Source organism: Acomys russatus, chromosome 31 (assembly GCF_903995435.1).
Source record: "Acomys russatus chromosome 31, mAcoRus1.1, whole genome shotgun sequence".
Lineage (NCBI taxonomy): Eukaryota > Metazoa > Chordata > Mammalia > Rodentia > Muridae > Acomys > Acomys russatus.
Window position 1 is genome coordinate 39680751 of NC_067167.1, and position 18580 is coordinate 39699330.

At 44.7% G+C, this 18580-nt stretch overlaps 1 protein-coding gene and 1 long non-coding RNA gene across 2 annotated transcripts in view; one reads left to right on the forward strand and one right to left on the reverse strand.

The window, feature by feature from the left end:
• Pde7a (phosphodiesterase 7A) overlaps positions 1-6669 on the reverse strand; it is a 77291-nt gene extending 70622 nt beyond the window's left edge. Inside the window, 1 exon segment of the mRNA XM_051172651.1 lies at positions 6474-6669. Within this exon segment, the coding sequence (XP_051028608.1) occupies positions 6474-6611 (138 nt within the window). The 5' untranslated portion in view covers positions 6612-6669.
• A 3521-nt stretch (positions 6670-10190) lies between these two features.
• Positions 10191-18337, forward strand: LOC127183703 (uncharacterized). The gene is made up of 3 exons (XR_007830050.1): positions 10191-10395; positions 13125-13250; positions 18212-18337. It is a non-coding gene; the product is annotated as an uncharacterized LOC127183703 (long non-coding RNA).
• The last annotated feature ends 243 nt before the right edge of the window (positions 18338-18580 follow it).

Below are 18580 nucleotides of genomic sequence, written 5' to 3' on the forward strand. Positions count from 1 at the left end.
CGGGGCCATGTCTGCCAGCCTGCCTGCTGCCAACTTCCAGCACGGTGGTCATAGACTCGTTCTCCCAAACTGTAGGCAAGACCCCAATTAAATGCTTTCTTTTATAAGTTGCTGTGGTCATAGTGTCTCTTCACAGCAACAGAAAAGTAACTAAGACACATGCTATCACGTGTGGTAAAATGAAGCAGAGACGAACACACAGACTTAAGTCACCCAGACCTGGAGTTTCAAGTCACTCCCAAACCCAGCTTGAACAACTTGAAGCTTACGTTTTCTCTACATTAGAGACATGTGACACAAAGTGCAAAGAGGGAGCAACAACTGGGGAATACAGATCCAGGTCTGTCTTTCTCCTCCTCTCACTCACAAGACAGCCTTGCAGATGCTAGAAGGCTCTACTATCCCCTACCACCCCGCACAGCCATGTCCACCCGCGACAGCTCCTGCTGGGTGAAAGTAGTGTCCTTTCCCCTCCAAATACAGTTGCCTCTGACTTCTTTAGTCACCCGTCAAACAGAGTGGTTTTCGGTCTCCTGCTACCCTGGGTCACTAAGAGCATAACTTAAGTTATACCTTTCTTAGGACATGGTCCCCAGAATGAAGCCCTTCCCACACACTTGGAGAAGCCAGAGTGACCAAACCGCGCAAATCCATCTTCTTTACTCATATTCATAGGCCACCAAAACTCATAATCCATGAACCTAAACTCCTGACAACAGTCTGCTTACCTTCTTCATAGCTGAGGCGGGTGAGTCAGTACGGAGTAAGGCAGCTGGGACAGAGACGCCTCTATCAGGGCACTTAACAGCCCTATACTACTGGGCACAACGGGAGTAACGCCACTTACTTTACAGAGAACAGTTAAAAAGATTAAAAGCATCAGCTAAAGACTCAAACATGGAGGTTTTACCCAAAATGAATTATATAATGAGCAGTAATTATTATTTTATTATTGAAGCAAGGACAATGTCTCTTTATTAAACACCATTTTCCAAGTACCCTTAATGGCCCAAAGCTGTATTTTAGCCTATTCAAAACTTTGAGTAGTGTAGGCTTTGCTTGAACTCAGGTTACCAAGTTAAGCCACTAGGTTTTAAAAGACTAAGACCCGTCTCTACCAGAAGGTGGAGCCATGGAGCAGCAATCAAAACCTTCTGCTCAAAGGCTTTAAAGCAGAATCCTTGTATCAACCGCAAAAGCAGCAGTGCAGGGCAGTGCAGGTCGCTTACCAACTGAGCGTCGTCCATCGCCTATCAGCGCTCATGGGTAGCTTTGTGAAGAGTCAGTGTTAGCGATAATTTCCCATAATGCACACTTACAAACTGATGTGGGGTCAGGAGTAGGTACAAAGGATTACAAGACATACAAAGGGAATTTCACTAGGAAAATGCAACAGTGCAAACAACACCCGAGAAAACCACGCACTCTCACTCTACTATAATCAGAACAAACCCAGGTGCAGCCCATCTACAACAGGAGCAAATATTTACGATGTCCGGCGGCACAGGAGTGGCGAGGAGAATGACGATGAAAGAGCAGAGTCTGTACAGGAAGCCAAAGCCATGTTCTCACCTTTTGACAGGATCTAGTGATTCAAAGACTCACTCTAGCATGCACGAGGGCATCTATTAAAGGGAGTTCAGGTACAAAAAAACCCCAAAAGCTTGACAGAAAATGTTCAACATTTGAAGAATGTGCTGCTGACCCATCAACCTGACGCCCGCTTACCGTCAGTAAGCAACGACCTGTACGCTTGCTTTGCGGTTGTTTCATTAAAACTCAGATGTCACGCCCACATTTCGACTGCGCACCACGCACCACTACCTCTGCAGTTAGTGACAATCATATAGTGACACCACACTGGAGAGTTTGGGGTACAGATCTCTCTACACAGTGCACCCTCTTACCACTTCCCCCTACATTTACTAACTGGTCTAGAAACTTCTCCTTAATCTTCAACTCCTGGCCTAAAGGTTAACAGCAGCTACTCTGGGTTACCCCAGTTTATTCCAGGGTCCTAGGTGTTCCATCACATCTGACAACTCCAATATGCTAACTACTCAACAGATATTTTTTCTCCCCTCAATCTGTGTAAAGAGGGTAAAAAGGAAAAAGAAAGAAAAAAAAAAGGTTTAGGACAGCAAGATCAAAGTAGCTTTCTTTTTAAACTATGAGTCTTTAATATTTTCTAGCATCTAACACAAGGAGGCTGGTAAGTGTTCTGTATCTTTAAGAGTTTGTTGGTTTTTTTTTTTTTTTTTTTTTTTTTTTTTTTGTATAAAACAGTATCTTTAAAAAAAAAGATTTTTCACAGTGTAGCACACCTGTAATTCCAGAACGTCAGAAGTTCAAAATCCTCACCTATATAATGAGTTCAAGACTAGCCTGGCTACCTGAGACCTTGTCTCAAACAACTAAAACGGGGGCGGGTGTGTGTGTGGTGTGTTGTAGGTTGAGGGGAGATGACACAAGAATTCTAAATGAGACATCAAAGTTGACTCATTGTGGTATTGATCCAACCATTTTGAGCGCAAAGGCAGGAAGCCTACAGGTTTGAGGTCAACCTGAAGTACACTGTGAGTCCTTGACTAGCTGTGACACACAGTAAGGCAACATACAATAGCTTATAATCATATTCTGTAACCTAATACTTTGTTGGGTTAAAACACACTTCTATTATATTTTAAAAGTTAAACCTCAAATTGCTGACCCAAATAAAACTTGTTCCTATGCCTCTACCTTAGTTATATTTTTATTGTTATGATAAAACACTAGGACCAAAGCAATTGGATTGGCAGTCTATCATCTGGGGAGGCTGGGCCAGAGCAGGAGGCAGGAGCAGATGAAGGCAGGCCAGGCTTACTCTGATAGCTTGCTCAGCCTGCTTCACTTACACCACCAGCCCAACGGTGGCACAACCTAGAGTGAGCTAGACCAAAGGGGGAAAAATGCACTGCAAGGTGCCCACAGGCTAATCTGGTGGGGGCATTTTCTCAGCTGAGGTTCTCTCCTCCCAAGTAACTCTTGCTTGTGTGAGCTGATGTAAAACTAGCCAGCACAACCTCCCAATCTGACTAAGCCCCCTGTACCCCGAGTGCAGTGCTCTAGCACCCCCACAAACACACTACCTTAACTTTCACATTTATTGGACCACAAGTACGTAAAACATCAATGGTGAAGAGAGCACAAGTCATGCCTTCTTTCTTCTCAGATACGAACTTTGTTCTGAAAGACTAATGTTTAAACTCCTCTATGCAACAGGATCCAAAATGGCAACGCGTAGAATACATGTATTATGCTCACTCTTCAAATAATTCAAGAATCTTGATTTGGCTGTTTGAAAAAGTAACCTATGACAACATACAATGTCAATGTCTCTGCCTAAAAAAGCACAGTGCCTGCAGAGCTGAGTCCTCCAGGTAAGCTTTAGCATTCGACTACAAAACATTAACTGGCACACAGATCTTTACAGCATAAATCTTTCAACTTGGAAAATCTGATGCTGTGCAGCTTTTTTTTTTTTTTTTTTTTTTTGGCTAATCACTTTGTTATACAACACTCAAGTCCCTAAGCTGAGCATCGCCACAGTGCCTTTAAAAATCTGGCTAGCTTGGGAGAATTTTTCATATGCCTGACTTGTGGTATGACAGCTGTCAACTTGTGCTTCTAGCGGGGTTAACGGCCTGTAGCTGCTTGTAATTCCATTTTAAATTTCCTGCTACTTAGAGAAGTCTGCTCAACCTCACAGTCTTTGAGATGATGCCCAAACCTGAGTTGGTTGCTCGGTCTTGTTTTAAGTTTTAACTACAAGTGTGTGTGTATGTATATGTATGTGTGTGTATATGTGTGTGTGTGTGCGCGCGCGCACGCGCATGTGTGCATCTCCATGCTACAGCTCAGTGTGTAAGTCTGAGGACCACTACGGAGGCAAGTCTCTCCTATGATCCGGCATCAAGTGCCTTTGCTACCTGGTCAGAATTTTTTTCTGCTCGTTGTCTGGATCATTTTTTAAGTCTTTAATTACATATTTGAACCTAAATTTTGGATAAATGACCCATTATTGTACATTGATCTCCTCACAGTTTCATATTTAAAAGTGATGCTCAGCTTGGCCTGAGGTAGATTCATCTATTCATTCATTAAAATATTAATAATTTCCTACAATGAGCTGGGCTTCAGTACTGTATTGAAAATAAAGAACTGAAATGATAGCTAGTTTTGAACATATTTTAAAATAAAAGAATTGTAATTAAAATTCTACTTAGTAACTAAGAAAAAAAGTAAGTCTCTTAAATAAAATTACAAAGCCACCTGAGCTTCTGCCAAGTTCTGTAACCATAAGCTTAGAAACTGCAGATTCAAGGGACTGAAGCTGGTAAGTCACCCAAACGCTTCTTTTAAAGAGCTGGGACTTCAGGGATATCTCCCTCCCTCCCTCCCCTATGACACAGTCCTACCTATGCCCAGAGCACTCAGTACCAATACGTGCCTTCCTCTCAAGCGATTCGTTAAGCCTTGATAATCGTAACATACTCACCTCAGCCTCTGGATGAGGCCATAACCCCTTAGCACTGAGCTACGCTGACAAGAGAACAGTATTCACTAAGGAAAGTCTTCCACCTCAATCCTGAAGCATTCCAACATACTCTTAGAGATCTGAAAACTGTTTAGAACTTTTAAGAGCAAGTAAAATACGTGTAGTTGTGTAGTGTTTGCTTCATTTGCCACAGTTATAGATTTAGAATTCCATCACCCATTTGAACCATGGTCTAGGGATAAGGAAAGAAAAAAAAGGAGCTTAAATTGGTCTTTGTGGGTTAATTAAGATGCTAGGTAAAACCCTTAGGATCAAGCTGGCTTTCCATCCTTGGAATCTTCCCTCTCCTTCCTCCTCAGGAATCAGGAACGCATAAGACATATTATATCTTTATATGAAGTGGTTGCCTTTACTATTTATATGTAACTGAAAGTGGGTGTTTGTCATGTCTGCTGAAATTAAAAAAGTTACTTTTAGAAATTAAAAAGTTACTTCCATCAAAGTCTTTTAATTACTATTATTAAAAACTTCCTCACCAGTGCTTTAATATCTTTCAAATTCTGGAACTTTAAAATGTGTTAAGCAATAGTAAAAATACAATTCACAAACTACCCTTCAAAGTAACAAAAACAGTAACTGAAATTCCACTTAGTATTTCACACTGAATTCATTAGCATACCACCTTGTTTCAAGAGTCTGATCTTTAGCAAATACGAATTCCTCAAAGAGAAATTCACATGGACCCTCTTGCTCTACCTTGCAGGCCAAAACAAAACAAAGCAAAAACAAACAAACAAAAGACAAAGTAGGATTTAGTGGAGAGCTGGTAAAAGCAAATTTTTAAAAGATACTGTCCATACTGCCTGTTATCAAAAACACCTTTCTTGTGATACAATATAATTGAGGAGAGAAAAAAAGCTACTGTAAAAGGTAATACTAAGTAACAGCAAAAATGGGAAAACTCTATTTTACAAAATGATCCTGGGAGCCAGTGTGATGGCTCAGGCCTGCTACTTGAAGTCTGAAGTAGGGGGGCCATGAGTCAAAGGCAAGACTGGAGAATTTAGAAAGGCCCTGTCATAAACTAACACACTAACGAATTACTGTTTGGGAGTCTAGCAAGTGAGAGACCCTAAGGGCACTCCCCCAGTACCCACCCCAAGAGTAATCTAATAAACTGAGAACTTAAGGGGACAGGCACCGAGGGCACCGAGTTCATACGTAAACAAAGTAAAATTCGTGTGTCTCTTTATTCTAAATCTGGCAACCAAAATTAGCCTAACTGTGGAGTTGAGGCAAGGACTTCACAGAAAAAAAAAAAAATCTTCAGGACCAAATGGTGTGGACCATCAGAAACAAAGTCTTTTGTGAACACTCATCCGTGGTTTCTCTCCTAAAAACTCCCTTTATCGAGTGGGAAAACTGATTCACAACCATCAACTTTGCACACCAGTTCCAGACACCTAGGCCCATCCGCTAAAAGGAAGCAGCTCGGGCGAGGACCACCATGGGACATCTAGGCCTCGTTGTTCTGAGGACTTCAGGACCAGCACAGCACTGCGAGGCAGCAACCCCACCACCACGCACAGGTGTGGGGGAGGAAGGGGGAACGGGGGAAGGACGGAGGGGCGGGGGCGAGAACAGGTGTGCTCCGGGTCACCGCCAAGGGACAGGAGGCCCCACTTGCAGGAGGGACGGAGAAAGGAGGGAGGACAAAGTCACGGCTTGCAAGGGCTAGGGGCGGGCGTGATGGGCTAGCACCGGGCGGGGGGGGGGGCGTCGCAGAGGCTGGGGGGGCATGGCGCACAGCCGAGGGTGAACGGACCTCGGATGGGCAGAGCAGCCGACAAAGAGCCAGGGACAAAGGTCCGGGTTCCTCCAAGGGGAAGACAAAAGCGCGGAGCCGCCGGTGCGGGCCCCCCGAGGCTACGGTTACCTGCGAGAGCTGCCGGGGATGCGGGCAGCCGAAGAGCGCGGAGCTGGAGCTGAAGCTGATGGCTCCTCGGCGGCTGAGGACGTGTTGGGGAACCGGCCTGTCCAGGGGCAGCACCGGCAGCTGGTAGCATACTTCCATTGAACACGCCCGCTTTGCCAACCGCTCGGCGCCCGCCACTCCGCGGCCGCCCGCCCGCCCGGCCCCCGTGAACTGCGAGGGGGCCGCGCCGCGGGGACCCGGGGCCGAGGCGCGCGCGGGGCGGACGGGAGGGCGAGCGCTCGGCGGCCGCAGACACCTCCCAGCCCTCCGCGCTGCTGGCGGCGGGAACGGCTGCAGTCGGAGGCCGCCGCCGGGGGAGGGGGAGAACGGCGCTGATGGGGGAACCCGCAGCCCCGGTGCTCCGCGGCGCGCACCGGCGCGGGGAGCAGCGAACAGCGAGCAGCTCGGCCCACGGAGCCCTGCCCCTCCTCTCCTCTCCCCTCCCCCGAGCCTCACTCCACTCCGCCGCCGCCGCCGGCGCGAGCCGGGCGTAATTTCACACTTCGCAGCGGCAGACCCCTGCGCCAACCACGGCCGCCGCCGCCACCGTGACGTCACGACGCCGCGCCGCCGCAGCGCCCCGGGAGCCCGCCGGTGTGGCCGGGGCCGGGGCCGGGGCCGGGGCTGCCTGCCTGCGTCCGGCCGGTGCCGCGCCCCGCGCAGCTCCGGCTCCTCCCGCCTCCCCGCAACCCGCGGCGCGTGCGCAGCAGTGTTGAAACGGGAGAAGGAGCGAGCGCATCCTCGGGCGCACGCACCAGGAGTTTGTTCGGTCTACGCCGCAGGTCCGGCAGACCCCCGAAAAAGCCCAGGGCACCGGGCGCCTTCGCTGCGCGCGCTTTCCCTTCTGGAATTCCCGGGCTAGGGCCCCGCGGGAGACCGCGGCGGCGGTGACGTCAGCAGACCCCCGGCGGGGCACGGTCCTCCCTTGCGTCACCGCCCTGGCCCTAGCAAGGCGTGGCTCCACTGGCTTGCCTTAGCAGGTGAGGCCCCAGGCCATCGGGGCTTCCAGGACGGAGTGAGGGTCCAACAACTCTTTGAGTAAGCAGGAGGGTCTTTGGATGGAGAAAAGTAAAATTCTACAGCCCAAGGTTAAGAGATGAGAAGCGACAATATTGAGAAGACAAAGGGGGACAAGAATCCCGGAGCTCCTCTAGCTCCTCCTTAGTTAGCTTTTGCTGTTTAGGATGTTGGAAATAGCTCTTCACCTATTTCGGTGAAATGAGGGCATAGTTTGCTTGGTCTTTGAAGTTCCTGCCCCAGATCGCCAAAGCCTTTTCCACGGGAGCTGTTTCTGATGCTTTCGGCATCAGATACTTCAACTTGAACAATCTCTTCCCCTGCTTGCAAAATTAATTTGGATCATTGCTCAGGGGCATCTAGTCTCCCAGCTATTTGAGCCGATCATTGGCAAGGTGTCAGGCCTTTGGAAGCTCAGTGCTGAGCCTGGGCATGATCAGATAAACGGACAAAGGTATTTTCTTATTATTTAAACTGCGTGCCCTGTGTACTTTCTACTTGCCTGGTCTTCGTCATGTTGCATGGCCCCCTCTGGACTGTGGAACCTGTCTTCACCAGATGATGACGCGCTAACATAGCTCGGCAGCAACCGATCTCACTATCTTTGAAATCCTAATTACTCCCTTACCATGGAGTAGATGTATTTAGCATCTCATTTGGAATCATGCTGAGCACCTCTGCCCGTTTACTCTTCAGAAAAATTCTTATCAGACAGTTGGTTAAATCGGAGGCAGACTCACAGAAACAAACTTGCCCTACACCTGTATAGATAAGTCCCAAGACCTAACCTCCACATCTACTGTGCATGCCGGTGGTGGCACACACCTGTAATCACAGCTCCTAGAAAGCTAGGGCAGCAGGATGAGGAGTTCAAGGTCAGCTCAGGCACCGTAGTGAGCTCAAAACCAGGCAGACTACATAGTGAAATGCTCTCTTAACAACAAAAAACCCATTTGAGTACCTCTACACAAAGCTAATACTGGTAAGATTTGTGTTGAACAAAATATACCACATTTAATAACATTAAAGTGTTTAGTTAATAATAATAAGAGTTACCAATAAACAACAGTACATCTCCAGTGAGGTATATTAATGTACCTGTTTGAGTCAAGAACCCTGGTAGGCATTCTGTATGCAGTCGGTGTTTTCCTAAGATTAGCAGTCAGCTTGCAATCCTAGTCACTTGGCCATAGTAAACTCTGGTCTGACTTCAGAGCCACATGTTTTCCACCATACCATGCAGTATATCAGGGCAAGACATTTATTTGTTTGCAGTGTTCTTGGGAAGGCATTAGGGTTCATCAGAGAAATACCAGGAAAGGGGAGAGGGTGGTGGTAATGATTTCAAGGGATTGGCTCAAGGTTGCCTGGACTGAGATCTGGACAGTAGACAGACAGACAGTAAGAGTTGATTTTGCATTCTGGGATCCGAAAGGTTTAAGAGACAGCCACTGGGCCGAGAAGGCAGGCAGGATTTCTATATTAGAGTCTTCAGACAGAATTGCTGCTTGTAAGAAAGCCTGAATCTTTGCTCCTAAACCTTTCAGCTGAATAGATGGGGCCTGGCCACGTTAATGAGGATAATCTGTTTAAGATCTACAGATTACAGGTATTGGCAACATCTTGACCTGTGTTGGGCCAAACAACTAGATGTTATAGCCTCACCAACTTGCTGGATAAAATGAACCATCACAGAGAGAAACATTAAGCTTAAACACTGAAAGACATCCCAGTACCTAAAGCAACAAAAAGTTAATTTCCGAAACATGAACTGAAAGAAACTCAAGGTTCATACAAAGAATGCTTTTATCTGAGTAGAACACAGTAGCCTCGGATATTTAAAAAGAACACTTTCTGAATATGAAGACAACCTACTAAAAACTGCCAGCCACCAAGCTGAACAGTTTTACATACACGATCGAGGAACATAGCCCGGTGTGTTTTAACTAGACAAGCCGATTCTAAAACTGCCAAAACAAGATGTTAGGTTAGCCACTACACTATTATGAGAGAAAAAAAATCCAATAAAGTGAAAATGAATGTGGATCAAAGAGTCAGCGTCACTGAAAGTGGCACAAAGGCTTTATTATAGTGATTTGCTATTATGATCCAAGCTTTCTTATGGTGAAGCTGGGGTGGTAAGGTCAGGGAGGAGTGGTTGCAGGCTCACAGAGAAGCCGCTAAACGGAGGGCAGGATGGGGAGCTGGTAACGAGGTTTATGACAGGCTCGTGCCTCAGTGTCCGGTGGTGACTATGAAGTCACTATAAGCAAACTGCAAAGAAGTAAGAGGCTTGGACAGCTTGTGACCTATGGAGAAAAAAACTGGAACCCATGTCTTTTCCTCTCTGTGTTTCACCCCGGTGATGCAGAAGACGCTGGTGCCATTGGCCAAGGAGCAAGCCCTGGATTCAGAGGAGCTAGAGATACTGCAGGCCTGGCTGCCACTCCTTACCATGAGGCAAGTTGACAGCATCAGGACACTTGCAAGAGTTACAATGGTACCTAGGATGTTGTATAGACCTTCCATGTATAATGACTTACCTACTTTTCAAAAATCTTACAAGTTTCTGCTGCAGGTAGCTGAAACCAGAACCATAAAATGTTGGGTGATGGTTGGGGCTGGGGGTGGCGGGGCAAGTTCTGGGAAATGCAGTCCTAATTAGCAAAATTGACTGGCAATGCAAAATTACTCCAGCCCTATGCTTGTTACCCTGATATTCATGCTTACTTACGCATTTATTTTCCAGCAGAGTCATACTTCTTCCTGTAACATGAAGCTTTCCCTCACACAACCCAAGCCAGATCATTCCCTTTCCCAAAGAGATGACAAACTCTTCTTTGAGTTGCATCCATTCCTCCAGTTGGTAAGCCATAGTACTACTCCTACTGTTTTGAAACTTAAATACTGATGTGTAAGTCCACCTCGCTTTAACCAGTATTAGAAGAATGAGATGGAGACAGATGGAAAGTAATTGTTTAAGATGTGCAGATCTATGCCAAAAACGCTCACAACCACTGTCCTTGTATCTGCGTCAGGAAACATTCTTACAACTGCTTATGAGTACTGCTCATAACTTCTCTCTCTCTGCCATGACTATTTCACGTTCCCTTTGCCTTCAGGAAATGTCTTAGCTGCTAGTGGTTCCTTGCCTTGTGGGCTGACCAAGCCTTCCTCCTGAGCAGTCTTACTTACAGGGATTGTTACAGTTTACCCACAGGGTCTATGAACACTCAGCACCAGGAACAGCCCCAACGTCTCCTGCGTTCCTTCTTCTCTTCAGCTGTGTAGCTTCTTAGTTGAGTCAGTCACTTCAGGTAGTATACTCGTCCCTTCGTGGTTCTAATTGTAGCAGTCCAGAATGGCCAAGTGTCAGTCTCAACTTCCGATATAACCGCCCTCTCACTATCGGCCCCTGTGGAGACACCCTCGTGTGGAACGTGCAGAGGGAGCAATAACTCAATTTCGGATTTATAGTTTTCATAACAATGAAGAATTAAAAACTCCCGCTGGTTTCGGCGCCCAGTTCCTAGCCATTTGTTCTAGCAGCCCTGGGAAACATAACTAATGATACTCACTTCTGTTCTCGGTCAGAGCAGACTTTATGGCGGTCCTTCTAGAACTATTTCTCTGAGTCGGGTTGTAAAAGCGTCCTCCTGCTCATGACAGAGGATCTGAGGTTGTCTAAGAACAACACAAGATCCAGCCAATCAACATTCCAGCATGGGTGGGGGAGGGGCTCGCAACCTCCCCCTCGCCAGCTGAGAGTTATTGGTAGTTAATGGCTGCTTGAGAAAGCAGAGTATGTTTTTTTTTTTCTTAAGAGGCGTGGCTTCTCCGCTCAAACATGACCCATGCCCTGCTGCCTGGCCCTATATTCATGTACTAACTGGTCTCAGAAGTTTGTAAAGAGAGAGAGAAAGAAAGAAAAAAGAGCGGCTGGGGGGCGACGAGGGGGGAGGTGGCGCAGGGATAGAAAGTTGGAGAGAAGACATGGGGGAGCTGGGAGAAATTGGAGAGGGGACACTGTATAAAGAGCCAAAGGAAAAACACCGGGATCCTGACTTGATTCCAAGACCAGGGACAAGAAGCAGAGTCCCGCCAGTCCTTGTGCTTGCCACAGAAACCCACCAATCCTCACACTGGAAGGCTCCATCCTCGCCCCAAAGAAAAAACCAACCAACCAACCAACCTATATAACTTGGTCTTCTACTCAGTTCTTCTTTGATGCCTTCTCTCCCAAGCAGAGGCAGCCACCCTTCTGGGGTTTCCCCTTTCAATAGTCTCGTGTGTGAGGTTTGTTGTATAGTGTGACTTCCTGGTATTCCTTGGCTCCTGGTTGCCAGGATTCCTCTCTGAACAGAGCTGCAACACTTACACGGTGCGGGGAGGGGGGTTGATGTGATTAAATTACATCGTAGACATATATGAAATTCTCAAAGAATAGCAGTTAAAAGTACCTCATCCAGAGGACCCGAATTTAGTTCCCAGCACCCACATTGAGTAGCTCACAACCATCTGTAATGACTGCTCTCAGAAAGCTGACACTTTTTTCTGGCCAGAATACATGCGGGGACACACACACACACACACACACACACACACACACACACACACGCATCTTAATAAACAGTAACATTTAGAGAAATCACTTGTTAAATGTCTTAGGCTCTTGATTTCAGTGGCTTATCTTACTATAAGATATCGGCTTTAAGTATTTCAAATCATGAAATAATATAAATTCTCTCAAAATTAAATTTTATTTTTATGTATTAGAGTTCGGCTGCATGTATGTCTGAGCACCACTTGTGTGCTAGAAGGCTGCAGAAGCCACAAGGGGATTTTAGGTCCCCTGGAACTAGAGTTACAAATAAGATGTGAGCCACTCTGTGGGTCCTGGGAATCAACCTGGATTCAAAGGAGAAGCCAATTCCCTTAACTTCTGAGCTATCTCTCTAGTCCCATACATAGGTCAATGCTTAAGGCAATTGTTGTGAATTCAATTACATCGGCTGCTCTATTCCACAGCATACATGCTGTACCCTCAGTTTATTAAAATGTGACATTATTTGCAAATAGCCTTGCTGCACATGAGGTTAATTAAACTAAGATCAAACCATAGTGGATCAGGATGGGTCCCAAAGTCAATAACATTACTAGGCATCGCCAGAATATAGAAGGCCTAAAGGAACGGGGCTTTCCCTTCAGAGCTGTCAGAGGCAACCAGCCATGGTCACAGGCTAATACTGGACTTCATGCCACCCAAACTATGAAAGAATAAATTTCTTTTGGATTAAGTGCCAGGTCTTGGTCCTTTGTCCCAGAAGTGCTACAGAACTAGTACAGAAAGTAGTATAATCTGAATCTGAGATGCTCCCCAAGAAGCTCATGGTTTGAGTTGTTGTTCCCCAGCAGGCGGCACTTTTTGGGAAGGCTATAGAACTTTTAAGGCGCGGGGCCAGGCTAGCAGGGGCGGGGCCAGGCTAGCAGGGCGGGGCCAGGCTAGCAGGGCGGGGCCAGGCTAGCAGGGCGGGGCCAGGCTGGCGGAAATAGGTCATTAAGTGCCGACCTTTAAAGGGTATGCTTTCTCTCCAGTCTCCTCCTCATTTCTCTGCCTCCCAGCCTACATGAGGTGAACAACATGTTTGTGCCACATACTTCCACAGCCATGATGTCTTTCTTTGTGAAGCCATGAAATGTTCTGTGCTCAGAAACATGGAGGTAAGTGAACAGATTTGAAAACTATGGGGCAAAATAAATCCTAACCTGCTTTTAATTTGCTTATGTCAATTATTTTAATAAATAAATATAACTATACATACAAATAAATTATATATATATATAATTTATAATATATATGTAATTTATAATATATATAATTTATTTGTATATATTATATAAAACCACAGAAACCTGGCACAAGAGAAGGGAGATTGGGATGTGAGCTACAGGTATTGTATTTCTCAGGGCTTTGGAACAGGTTTTCAGGGTGAATTGCAAAGAGTCCAGAGATGCAAGCTAGGGATACACTAGACTGAAGTGATTAGAGCCTAGTGAGCAGTTCTCTTGGGAACTAGAAGACCAGGATGCAGCAGTAACGTCCAGGCTTGTGAAGTTTCAGATGGGAAGAAGGATCCGATTGTGAAATGGACTAAAAGTCAGCCGTGTTGCATTCTATAAAAGCATTTCTCTGCATTTTGTCCATAGTCTGATGTTCTGGGTGAGGCTAGATTTAAGTGTAATTGGCTAATAAAGTTGGCAGATGAAATTTCAAAAGCAGCATTGATATCAAACTATAACATGGTTAAAATTGGCTGCTTTTAGCCAGGATTATGATGAAAATCAGGAGGGAAAAAAAAAGAAAAGGAAAGACTTGATAATGGTGAAGTCTGGGAGTAACAGCATCATGGAGAACCCAGGTGCTTTGCATTAGAAAAGTAGCAAAGGTCATCTCAAGCATCAGCCAAGCCCCACATTGCCCGGTCCCAGGGTTTAAAATTGAGAAGTCATTTGAAGCGCGTTTCCTTGGGAACATGTTTATTATACATGGCCACCTAGGGAAGTGCTTTATGAAGCTCAGCCTCCCGAGCACACAGACCTCCTGCAGCCATGGCTTTAGGGCCTGGGCACTTCTTTGATGGCCATTGATGGCCAAGGGCACAGAGTGCTATGGTTTGAATCTGAAATGCACCCTACAGGCTCATGTTGTGAGTGCTTATTCCTCAGCTGATGGTGGTATCTGGGAGGCTCTAAAGCCTTTGGGAGTAGGGCCTACTTTAATGGTTATTCCTGGCCATATTTGCTGCCTCACTCTAAAGTTCCTAGTATACCATATATGATGCCAAAAGCTCCTAATGCTAATGAACGAAGAAGCTCTGCTGTGGCTTCCCTGCCATGGAAAACTGAAATAATTAGAAACTATTGGCCAAAGTAAACTGATTCTAGTTTGACTTTTATATTGCTGTAATAAAATACCATGACCAAAAGCAACTTGAGGAAGAAAGCTTTTATTTGGCTTATAGATTATGGTCCAGCCAAAGAAAGCCAGCACAGGAACTCAAGGCCACAAGCAGAAATCACAGGAGTGGCATCCAAGGCTCGTGCTCAGCTATACCTTTCTTATAGAGCCCAGTACCTCCTGCATAGGGACAGTATTGTCCGTAGTAGGCTGGGCCCTTCTCCATCAATTAGCAATCAAGAAAACACTAATATATATCCATCCCCACTGGCCAATCTGATGGAGACAATTTCTCAGCTGAGGGTCCTTCCTCCCAGGTACATCAAGTTGATAACCAAGGCTAACACATAATTTTTCCTCTTTTGAATTTTTTTTTTCTGCCACAGCAGTGTGGAAGTAACTAAAGACAGATTTTATTATTAAATTATAGCACAATTATAACAGCAAGAGAGGGAAGAAAATACCTTAAAACACCTTTTCAATCCCCAGATTTTCTATTCAGTTGTTTATTCACAAATAGCCACACATTATTGGACATTCTACTAGGGTTCTAAAGTAAATCAGAGAGTGGACCCTGCCTCGATGGAGTCACATATTAATGGAGGCATGTGTAAGTAAGTAAATGTATAGCCACGTAACTTAGCATGGGGTGTTGCTAGGGGCTTTATTAGTCGGCTTTCTGTCATTAGCACATACCCATGATGAAAATAAAACAGTACAGAATTATTCTGGCTTACAGTTTCGGTGTTTTCATCCCGTGGTTGTTTGGCCTGTGGCAAAGGAGCATGCACAGTGTGAAGCTGATCTACCCATTCTGGTTAGAAACGGAAAAAGGACCAAGACCAACAGGCCTTCTGGGACATGTTTCCAAATGACCTCCTAAGTGGTCTGCCTCCTTTCAATACCATCACGGGCTGAAAACCGAGCCCTTCACACTTGGGCCTGTGGAAGATGCTCATTTGAGCCATGGCTGGTACCATGACTGAGAGAAAGCAGTGCACATAGGCCAAAGAAGCCTTCCTTGAAACTGTGACATGTTACCTCAGACCTCTGTGAAATGAGGAAGTGAGTTAGACAAGGACTGAAGGTTAGGAAGAGAATGTTCTGGAATGAGAGAACCAGTGCAGATACCTAGTGCATAAGGAACTCCAAGTAGGGAGGGCTGAGTGGTCCAGAAGCAGGAAGTGGGGACAAGATGAGGCCACTGAAGGCCCTTCGGCACCTGGGGAAGGATCGGGGTTTTATTCTTAACTGTGATGGAAAGCCACCGGGGTAGTTATTGTTTTGTTTTTCTGCAAACTGGCATTCATATATGACTTTTATATATGTTTTTAAAAATCTCTGTGGCTTTAGCAATATAGACAGTGGTTTCAAAATGGAAATTTGTGGCAAGGAAAATTATTCTAGTAGCTTCAAATAGCCTGAAAGAGAGATGGTGGTGTCTTCAGATTTTTTTAGGTTTCATTATGCAAATTTACATAGCACACATGTACAGATAAAGGTCTGACCTTCTAAAAGCCATTCTCCTTTCAAGTTAAAATCGTTAACAGTCACGTAGTTCTTCAGTATCTGCTGGCATTATTCAGGTTAGAGACCTGTAAGAGTTTCTGAATAGCCCACTTATGTCCATTCCAGCATTGTTCAGGTTAGAGACCTGTAAGAGTTTCTGAATAGCCCACTTATGTCCATTCCAGCATCTTACTCTTAGCTCAAAAAATTAAAACCACTCAAGTTGATGGATAAAAATGAAATACATATTTAAAAAAATCTCAAAATAATTTCATTTCTAGGGAAATAACTTAATATAAAAAGTTTATAAGACACAGTGAAATAAATTTTATGTTAGCAGGACCAAATATATTTTTTAACTGATAAAACTTACATTAAAATTGATCTTAGTTACAAGGATAAGAATTTTGTTAAGTGGTACTAAAGCAAATCTTACAAAATATATAAATCAATATAATCCAGGAATTACTAATATTCACAATTCTTAGAATAAAATTGATATGAACAATTCATCTAGCTTTAAGGTGAATTTTTCAATTGAAAAAAGTGATTAATTAGTAATTCTGGTTATTGCTTTTAGAAAATGGGATGATGAAATATTCAAGGTCATAGCTTTTAACAGGCAGGTGTGGTACTACATGCTTACAGTCCCAATACTGGGAAGACTGAGATGGGAGGGTCATGAGTTTGAGGCCAGCCTGGGCTATATAGCAAGACACTATCTCTTGTTTCAAAAATAAACAAATACTTTACTATGTTTTCCTAAGACAAATAGCTCAATTAAAAAATAGGGAAAGGAAGCCGGGCATGGTGGCACACAGTTTTAATCCCAGCACTTGAGGGACAGAAGCAGGCAGATCGCTGTGAGTTCAAGGCCAGCCTGATCTACAAAGTGAGTCCAGAACAGCCAAGGCTACATAGAGAAATCCTGTCTTGAAAAACCAACCCCCCCCCAAAAAAAACCAAAAAAAAAAAAAAAAAGAAAAAAGAAAAGAAAGAAAGAAAAGAAAAAAAAAGGGGGGGGGGTTGGGAGGGGGAAACAAAGGAATGGGCTTGGTATGGCATATCTATGAGCCTAACACTTGGAAAGCTAAGGCAGGAGGATTGTGGGAGTGAGGCCAGGCTGGGGCAAATAGCTAGAGTCGTGAAAGAAGCAAGCAAGCCTATGGACAATTACAACAAAAAAGGCCAAGGACTAAGCGGACATTGCAATCAGGTATCACCATGCACTTGAGAAGGCGCTGAATGTCACTTGCAGTTAGGATGATGCAAATGACAACCGCAGTGAGGTGTCACTTCCTCCACAGGGGGGTTGGTTATCAGATATATTAATGTCTATCTACACAACAGGAAATAACAGATGTTGATAAGGATGTGAAGATACCAGAAACCTTACACACTACTGGTAGACATGTAGAGTGGTGTTTGCTGGAACAGATAACGGTTTGGCAGTTTTTCAAAATATTACACATCAAATATGACGATGTAATTCCGCTCTGTAACCTGCAAAGGCACAGAAGCAGGCAGTGAAACATACACTTGTCTGCCATTTTCACAGTGCTCAGAGCCTGGCTACAACCTAAGTGTGCATCAGCAGATGAATGCATTTAACCAAACGGTGCACCTGTGTACAGTGGAATATCATTCAGACTTAGAGAGAAGTTGTGATGTATCCTATACTGTAGAGGAGCCAAAAGGACATTTGGGTAAATGAAGTAAGCCACAAAAAGAAGGAAGAATCCTTTATGACTCCATTTATATGATAGGATGTACATAGGTATATATATATATATATATATATATATATATATATATATATATATATATAACCACATATAACCCAGGGCAGGGAGGAGTGAGGAGGTAGTAGTTACTGGGGACAGAGTTTCAGTATGAAACAATATAAAAAGCACCTGGGAACAGATAGTGGTTCGGGTTGTGCAGCACATTGTAATTTGTACTGGACACCACTAAATTATCTATTTATGAGTCATCGAAATGGTCACTTTTAATTTAGGCTCCCCTCCTCCAACAAAATCCCCCGAGTCAGAAGCTATGAGAGTTTCCTTAGCCACTGTCTCTGGAGCCCGGTGGAGGCAGGTGACCATGTTTGCAGGGTCACTGTGATCAACATGACAAAAGCTCCCCTCACCACAGTGGCCAAAGTCTGTGACGGTAGCTCATCGGAACTTATGTTACATATCCATTTCCTTAGACAACTTTGAAAACCTTTTCCAAAACATCGGTGACACTTTCTCTTTCATTTCAAAGATTCTGAATTGACCAAAAATGGTAAAGTTGTTTACTGTGTAGAACTCTATACAAGCATGACTTTCCTCAATACTTTGTCTATTGATTCTTCTGTTCAGACTGGCCCTAGGCCAAGCATGACTTTCCTCAATACTTTGTCTATTGATTCTTCTGTTCAGACTGGCCCTAGGCCAGGTGACACGGACTTTGTTTGCTGTATCACACATGTTGGAAACAATATGCCATAATATCTTGGCTGTTGTTATGTTTCCTTTGTGTGAACAATTTATGCAGTCTGGGCAGGCAATGGGCTATAGTGTAGTTGACAGTTACT